At 40.1% G+C, this 10,092-nt stretch overlaps 1 protein-coding gene across 1 annotated transcript in view; it reads left to right on the top strand.

Moving 5' to 3' along the window:
* Positions 1–1,539: 1,539 nt before the first annotated feature.
* The window catches only part of nptx2a (neuronal pentraxin 2a), a 29,341-nt gene continuing 20,788 nt past the window's right edge, over positions 1,540–10,092 (top strand). The window contains exons 1-2 of the mRNA XM_038988725.1: positions 1,540–1,986; positions 5,245–5,491. Of these exons, the coding sequence (XP_038844653.1) occupies positions 1,540–1,986; positions 5,245–5,491 (694 nt within the window). The remainder of the gene's footprint in view (positions 1,987–5,244; positions 5,492–10,092) is intronic.

Raw genomic sequence — 10,092 nt, 5'->3', positions numbered from 1 at the left:
GTACCTGTTCGTGCGTTCTTCGTGTTATATGTAAGTTCTCATAGTTCAGGTCTGTCTACGTTCGTTTGTTATTTTGTAGTTTGTTGAAGTGTTTTCGGTTTTCGTCTTTTCTTTAATAAACTTCATTATGTCCACTTTCCATGCTGCGCTTTGGTCCAATCCCTACTCCTCCTCTTCTTCCGAAGAGGAGGAGGACATCCGTTACACCATTTTCCTACGTGAAATTCCATAAGTTCATGTTTTGTTGATGGTGGTGGAAAATGCTGTCTCAGGCACCGCTCCAGAATCTCCCATCTCCCAAACTACAAGTTTGACTTTTCTATTACTCAAATGTACACTCAAACTATACAGGATAAGTACAGCTTCTAGTTAAATTGCTCACAGACTGGCACACATAGTTGCAGGAAGTAGTTTGGGGGTTTCTGAATGTTTTCTTGTAAATGTGCTGTAGCACCCTCAGCACCCCTACTTCCAGGGGTGTGCTGGTACCTGGCAGCTCTAACTACATGCTCCAGCAGAAAAATAGTGACATTTGACACATTAGGTCTACATCTAGCTAGCCCTCCTGGACTCATCACTACAACCTACAGCCTACTCACTGTCTGACCATGCCATTCAAGTGGGGGAAAGAAGTCTCCCTGAGTACTGAACCTCAATTCTATTAAACATTCATATTCACTGCATTAGTACATCGTTAGAAAATACATGTGTGCTGTAAGAGGCTATGGACTGACAAGAAACCTCATTTAATGTTCAAACCGAACTCACTGTTGACTACTTTAGGCTAGATAAAGGCTCTCACATTGCACTCACGATATTAGAGACCTCATCCAAAGACACTTTGGCATGCACGGGATGGTGTTCACTTATGAAACTCCGCGCATTCTTTTTACAAACAGATCGAACAGAATCCAGAAGGCAAAGCATGACTCGTCTGTGCTGGGATCCGATGATGACGTGGTACGAATCTCAGCGAGCATGAACAGATGATGATGAGCGGGAGCGCCCGGGTCCGCGCGCGCGCTCCATATTAATCTGTTGAAGCTAGGTCGCTGTCTTTTAAGGCACCATGGACTGTGTGGAGAGAAACCTTTCCGAGCAGTAACAACCTGCAACAACTTCGTGACCAGAATCAATTCTACATCTTTTACCAGGATGGTAACTTTCTTTCGGTAAAATTAGAATTGCCTCGATATTAATTTATTTAGGTTTGGAGAGGGAAAACCGATTGCTCTATGACATTTGCGACTCGGGCATTTATCATTATGTGGTTGGATGGTTTATGATAGTATTTGATTGGAGCCCTCAGACAATTAATCTAAATGGTTTTGAAGTTCTGTTGACTTCAGTAAATGATCTCGTGTCAGTTCCGAAGTCCAGAACTATGTCTACCATCTGATTTATGTTATTGAGCGTTTTGGTGTTGAAGACAAGAGTTTAGCCTAGGCTATTTAACCTATCGATGTGATTCAACGAAAAACATTAATTTCGTGAGGAGGAGTTTTCCAAACATACAAGGAATCTGTGCTCGTATCCGGCATGCTGGCTTTCTTAGTTGGACTCTTATACCTAGTGAGTGGACGCACGGTGCGCGCTCAGGATGCGACAGGTAGCCGCTTCTTCTGCTCCGCCATCCCGGCGGGCGCCGAACCTAGCTGCTCGTTCGAACCCAACGGTAACCGCGTGCAGAGCACCAGCCCCGTGGAGGATGAGTTACGGAACACCATCCTCCAACTCCGAGAGACCATCCTCCAGCAGAAGGAGACTATCGTGAGTCAGCAGGGCACTATCAAGGAGCTGAACTCCAAACTGGCCCGCTGCGAGGCGGCCGCGGAGGACTCGGCGGGCAGGTCCAGGGGCCAGAGCTCCAGGCGGAAGGACTACAGTAAGAACACAATGGGAGACCTTCCCAGGGACCCCACGGTAACTATAGACCAGCTGGGAAAGACCATGCAGGGGCTCAAGGGTCGGTTGGAGAATCTGGAGGTGAGATAAGGAGGCTGTAGTGGCTACAGTAAATTATATCATTCAGGTCAAATGTATTTTTTATTATTATACACTGTAGCATTTTTGTATGGAGGTTAATATATGAATATACCCCTATATGAATATGGATGTTTGTGGTTATAGCTACAGTAAATTATAATGATCATGCTTTTCATATCGCTCTTACATTATGTATGGAGGTTACTCACCCCTTTTACCTTTTCACCACAAATGTGTAGCACCCACCACATCAGGCATGTCTGATACTGAATGTAGCCTAAACGATAAGACACTACCCACTTTCTCTTCCTTAACTTCAAAGGGTAATGTAGTGTAGTATGTCAGAAGCATGCTGCTTATCCTTGATGAATCAAAGCAGCTGATATGAATAGACAATCAGCACACATAAATTGGTGTCAAAAGTGTCAGGCACCATCAGTGGAGAAGTCGAGCAGAGATGTGTATTTTCAATCATTCCTATTCATTTTTCCATGCGGCACCACACACAGTCTTGTCATTTTTCCAACTGCTTGTGCAATTTATGTCACAAATAATACAAACATTTCCCCTGGCTTTGTATCCACTGTATCACGGATGAGGTCCTATCTACGCAGCAAACAGACCAAGAAAAAAAGGCCTATTGTGGGTATGTCCACCATAGAATCTAATCCTATGATGCCCACAGCTTGGTTAGTTAAGGTGATTAATCTCATGAATCTATTATATTGTCGTCACAATCAAAGTCATGTGGGAGTGGCAGCCCCTGGCATAATCACAATCACACAGATAGCATTTTTTCTGGTGCCAGGGAATGAGTGTGCTGGTCTCACGTGGCTTCATGATGATCATATCTCTGGTTGCATCCCAAATGGCACCCTGTTACCTTTATAGTGCACTACAAGGAAAAGGGTACTATTTGAGACGCAGCATATCTGTCTGATAATATTGAGGTCATGTATGTTATTGTAACTGTGCAATCCGTTTGCGGGCTGATGTAGCCTTTATCTATAAGCACCAATCCTTTATGTCGTTATTAGATATAATACATGATCGCACAGTGTGGAATAAAACTGATAAAACAATTACATTAAAGTGCAATAGGAAATAAATAGGTTTACATCTCTCTCTCTCTCTCTACATAGAGAGAGGGAGAGAGGGAGAGAGAGAGATGTATAAACCTATTTATTTCCTATTGCACTTTAATGTAATTGTTGTAACTGTATATACAGTTGAAGTCGGAAGTTTACATACACCTTAGCCAAATACATTGAAACTCAGTTTTTCTTTTCACAATTCATTGTGACATTTAATCCTAGTAAAAATTCCCTGTCTTAGGTCAGTTAGGATCACCACTTTATTTTAAGAATGTGAAATGTCAGAATAATAGAGAATTTGAGCTTTTATTTCTTTCATCACATTCCCAGGGGTCAGAAGTTTACATACACTCAATTAGTATTTGGTAGCATTACCTTTAAATTGTTTAACTTGGGTCAAATGTTTTGGGTAGCCTTTCACAAGCTTTCCACAATAAGTTGGGTGAATTTTGGCCCATTCTTCCTGACAGAGCTGGTGTAACTGAATCAGGTTTGTAGGCCTCCTTGCTCGCACACACTTTTTCAGTTCTGCACACAAAAGTTCTATATTATTGAGGTCAGGGCTTTGTGATGGCCACTCCAATAACTTGACTTTGTTGTCCTTAAGCCATTTTGCCACAACTTTGGAAGTATGCTTGGGGTCATTGGCCATTTGGAAGACCCATTTGCGACCAAGCTTTAACTTCCTGACTCATGTCTTGAGATGTTGCTTCAATATATCCACATAATTTTCCTCCTCATGAGTCTATCTATTTTGTGAAGTGCACCAGTCCCTCCTGCAGCAAAGCACCCCCACAACATGATGCTGCCACCCCCGTGCTTCACGGTTAGGATGGTGTTCTTCGGAAAAGCATCCCCCTTTTTCCTCCAAATATAATGATGGTCATTATGGCCAAACAGTTCTATTTTTGTTTCATCAGACCAGAGGACATTTCTCCAAAAAGTACGATCTTTGTCCCCATATGCAGTTGCAAACCGTAGTCTGGCTTTTTTATGGCGGTTTTGGAGCAGTGGCTTCTTCCTTGCTGAGCGGCCTTTCAGGTTAAGTCGATATAGGACTCATTTTACTGTGGATATATATACTTTTGTACCTGTTTCCTCCAGCATCTTCACAAGGTCCTTTGCTGTTGTTCTGGGATTGATTTGCACTTTTTGCACCAAAGTACGTTCATCTCTAGGAGACAGAACCCGTCTCCTTCCTGAGCGGTATGACAGCTGCGTGGTTCCATTGTGTTTATACTTGCGTACAATTGTTTGTACAGATGAACGTGGTACCTTCAGGCATTTGGAAATTGCTCCCAAGGATGAACCAGACTTGTGGAGGTCTACACATTTATTTCTGAGGTCTTGGCTGATTTCTTTTGATTTTCCCATGATGTCAAGCAAAGAGGCACCGAGTTTGAAGGTAGGCCTTGAAATGCATCCACAGGTACACCTCCAATTGACTCAAATGATGTCAATTAGCCTATCAGAAGCTTCTAAAGCCATTACATCATTTTCTGGAATTTTCCAAGCTGTTTAAAGGCACAGTCAACTTAGTGTATGTAAACTTCTGACCCACTGGAATTGTGATACAGTGAATTATAAGTGAAATAATCTGTCTGTAAACAATTGTTTCGAAAAATTACTTGTGTCATGCACAAAGTAGATGTCCTAACCGACTTGCCAAAACTATAGTTTGTTAACAAGAAATTTGTGGAGTGGTTGAAAAACGAGTTTAATGCCTCCATCCTAGGTGTATGTAAACTTCCGTCTTCAACTGTATTTATATATTTCTCTCTCTTCCTCTCTCTCTCCACATATATGCTTAATACATGACAAAGAAATCAGTGATATAGGTTATTCCATCAGTTTTTTATATAACTCTCAAAATCTTATGCACAAGGAAAATGACATCCTCTGGGGTTAGACCCCTCATCAATAAGCAGGCCTAATTCAAATGAATGATTTTCAAAAGTGTGCTTGTGTGTGTTTGTGTTTGGGGTGATGCACTTAATTATTACTCCAACGGGTCCCTGAAAGGACCTCCCCAACATATATATTGTCCCTGTTCCTTGAGCCCACCTCCACTCTGAACACAGCAGAACACAACCTGTGACTGAACGACAGAACGTCCGGATAGGGGATTAACTCTCTCTCTCTCCTCCCTCCACCACAGCAGCAGCAGTTGCGTGCCAACACGTCAGCAGCAGCAGCAGCAGGTGCGGGTGGGAATGCAGTGGGGCCCCTACCGGCGGAGCTGCGGGAGCTGCTGAAGCACCGTTTGGGGGCCCTAGAGGGCCAGCTTCTGAGGAAGGTGGCCGAGCTGGAGGAAGAGAAGAGCCAGCTGTACAACGAGACGGCCGCCCACCGTCAGCGAACCGAGAGCACCCTCACCTCACTGCTGGAGAGGATCACAGAGCTGGAGAGAAGTAAGGGATATGTTCTCACTGACCCTCCCTCAATCTTACTATTTCTCATCCTCAGTCTTTCTCAGTCTCCATGTTTATTTACCCAGGCCAGACGATCACAGAGCTGGAGAGAAGTAAGGGAGCTGTAGTTGTTGTTCTCACCCTCTCTTTTTCCTCATTCTATCTTGCTCTTTTACTCTTTCTCACTCTCCAGCTTTATTTACCCAGGCTAGAGGGGATCACAGAGCTGGAGAGTAGGGGGTTTATGCCCCCTCACTCCCCTCGTTCCCACCCTCACTCCCTTTCTCCCTCTATTTTTGCAAGTCCCCAAAAACTCCCCTCCCCCTGCATCCTCTCTCTGTCTCTCTCTGCCTCTCTCTCTCTCTGCCTCTCTCTGCCTCTCTCTGCCTCTCTCTGCCTCTCTCTGCTTAGTCTGTCTGTCTGTCTGTCTGTCTGTCTGTCTGTCTGTCTGTCTGTCTGTCTGTCTGTCTGTCTGTCTGTCTGTCTGTCTGTCTGTCTGTGTCTCTCTCTCTCTCTCTCTCTCTCTCTCTCTCTCTCTCTCTCTCTCTCTCTCTCTCTCTCTCTCTCTCTCTCTCTCTCTCTCTCTCTCTCTCTCTCTCTCTCTCTCTCTCTCTCTCTCTCTCTCTCTCTCTCTCTCTCTCTCTCTCTCTCTCTCCTTGCTTATTTTCTCTCTCTCTCTCCTTGCTTATTTTCTCTCTCTCTCTCCTTGCTTATTTTCTCTCTCTCTCTCCTTGCTTATTTTCTCTCTCTCTCTCCTTGCTTATTTTCTCTCTCTCTCTCTGCCTCTCCTTGCTTATTGTCTCTCTCTCTCTCTCTCTCTCTCCTTGCTTATTTTCTCTCTCTGTTGGAGATCAGAAAATAGCTGGAGAGAACCTCAGGGACCTCATCATCCCTCTCGATCCTCCTTTGACTACAGACCCAACCACTCACATTCTGACTGACTGCCTCTTCCTCCTTACTACAACACACATACATTATGTTGGATACTACAACACACATACATTATGTTGGATACTACAACACACATACATTATGTTGGATACTACAACACACATACATTATGTTGGATACTACAACACACACACATTATGTTGGATACTACAACACACACACATTATGTTGGATACTACAACACACACACATTATGTTGGATACTACAACACATACATTATATGTTGGATACTACAACACACATACATTATATGTTGGATACTACAACACACATACATTATATGTTGGATACTACAACACACATACATTATATGTTGGATACTACAACACACATACATTATATGTTGGATACTACAACACACACACATTATGTTGCATACTACAACACACATACATTATGTTGGATACTACAACACACATACATTATGTTGGATACTACAACACACATACATTATGTTGGATACTACAACACACATACATTATGTTGGATACTACAACACACATACATTATGTTGGATACTACAACACACACACATTATGTTGGATACTACAACACACATACATTATGTTGGATACTACAACACACATACATTATGTTGGATACTACAACACACATACATTATGTTGGATACTACAACACACATACATTATGTTGAATACTACAACACACACACATTATGTTGGATACTACAACACACACACATTATGTTGGATACTACAACACACACACATTATGTTGGATACTTCAACACACACACATTATGTTGGATACTACAACACACACACATTATGTTGGATACTACAACACACACACATTATGTTGGATACTACAACACACATACATTATGTTGGATACTACAACACACATACATTATGTTGGATACTACAACACACACACATTATGTTGGATACTACAACACACACACATTATGTTGGATACTACACACATACATTATGTTGGATACTACAACACACATACATTATGTTGGATACTACAACACACATACATTATGTTGGATACTACAACACACACACATTATGTTGGATACTACAACACACACGCATTATGTTGGATACTACAACACACACGCATTATGTTGGATACTACAACACACATACATTATGTTGGATACTACAACACACATACATTATGTTGGATACTACAACACACATACATTATATGTTGGATACTACAACACACATACATTATATGTTGGATACTACAACACACATACATTATATGTTGGATACTACAACACACATACATTATATGTTGGATACTACAACACACACACATTATGTTGGATACTACAACACACACACATTATGTTGGATACTACAACACACATACATTATGTTGGATACTACAACACACATACATTATATGTTGGATACTACAACACACACACATTATGTTGGATACTACAACACACATACATTATGTTGGATACTACAACACACACACATTATGTTGGATACTACAACACACACACATTATGTTGGATACTACAACACACATACATTATGTTGGATACTACAACACACATACATTATATGTTGGATACTACAACACACATACATTATATGTTGGATACTACAACACACATACATTATGTTGGATACTACAACACACATACATTATGTTGGATACTACAACACACACACATTATGTTGGATACTACAACACACACCATTATGTTGGATACTACAACACACATACATTATGTTGGATACTACAACACACTACATTATATGTTGGATACTACAACACACACTACATTATGTTGGATACTACAACACACATACATTATGTTGGATACTACAACACACATACATTATGTTGGATACTACAACACACAACATTATGTTGGATACTACAACACACATACATTATGTTGGATACTACAACACACATACATTATGTTGGATACTACAACACACATACATTATGTTGGATACTACAACACACATACATTATGTTGGATACTACAACACACATACATTATGTTGGATACTACAACACACATACATTATGTTGGATACTACAACACACATACATTATGTTGGATACTACAACACACACTACATTATGTTGGATACTACAACACACATACATTATGTTGGATACTACAACACACATACATTATGTTGGATACTACAACACACATACATTATGTTGGATACTACAACACACATACATTATGTTGGATACTACAACACACATACATTATGTTGGATACTACAACACACACACATTATGTTGGATACTACAACACACACACATTATGTTGGATACTACAACACACACACATTATGTTGGATACTACAACACACATACATTATGTTGGATACTACAACACACATACATTATGTTGGATACTACAACACACATACATTATGTTGGATACTACAACACACACACATTATGTTGGATACTACAACACACACGCATTATGTTGGATACTACAACACACACACATTATGTTGGATACTACAACACACATACATTATGTTGGATACTACAACACACACACATTATGTTGGATACTACAACACACACACATTATGTTGGATACTACAACACACACACATTATGTTGGATACTACAACACACATACATTATGTTGGATACTACAACACACATACATTATGTTGGATACTACAACACACACACATTATGTTTGGATACTACAACACACATACATTATGTTGGATACTACAACACACACACATTATGTTGGATACTAAAACAACAACATTTATGTTGGATACTACAACACACAAACATTATGTTGGATACTACAACACACATACATTATGTTGGATACTACAACACACATACATTATGTTGGATACTACAACACACAATTATGTTGGATACTACAAACACACACATTATGTTGGATACTACAACACACATACATTATGTGGATACTACAACACACATACATTATGTTGGATACTACAACACACATACATTATGTTGGATACTACAACACACATACATTATGTTGGATACTACAACACACATAACATTATGTGGATACTACAACACACACATTATGTTGGATACTACAACACACCACATATGTTGGATACTACAACACACATACATTATGTTGGATACTACAACACCACATACATTATGTTGGATACTACAACACACATACATTATATGTTGGATACTAAAACACATACATTATATGTGGATACTACAACACCATACATTATATGTTGGATACTACAACACACACACATTAGTTGGATACTACAACACACATACATTATGTTGGATACTACAACACACATACATTATGTTGGATACTACAACACACATACATTATGTTGGATACTACAACACACATACATTATGTTGGATACTACAACAACATACATTTATGTTGGATACTACAACACACACACATTATGTTGGATACTACAAACACACACACATTATGTTGGATACTACAACACACATACATTATGTTGGATACTACAACACACATACATTATGTTGGATACTACAACACACACACATTATGTTGGATACTACAACACACACACATTATGTTGGATACTACAACACACACACATACATTATGTTGGATACTACAACACACAACATTATGTTGGATACTACAACACACATA

This window comes from Salvelinus namaycush, chromosome 3 (assembly GCF_016432855.1).
Source record: "Salvelinus namaycush isolate Seneca chromosome 3, SaNama_1.0, whole genome shotgun sequence".
In the NCBI taxonomy this organism is placed as follows: Eukaryota; Metazoa; Chordata; class Actinopteri; order Salmoniformes; family Salmonidae; genus Salvelinus; species Salvelinus namaycush.
Note: the sequence above shows the minus strand (reverse complement) of the source record. Positions and strands in the feature narration are given on the sequence as shown.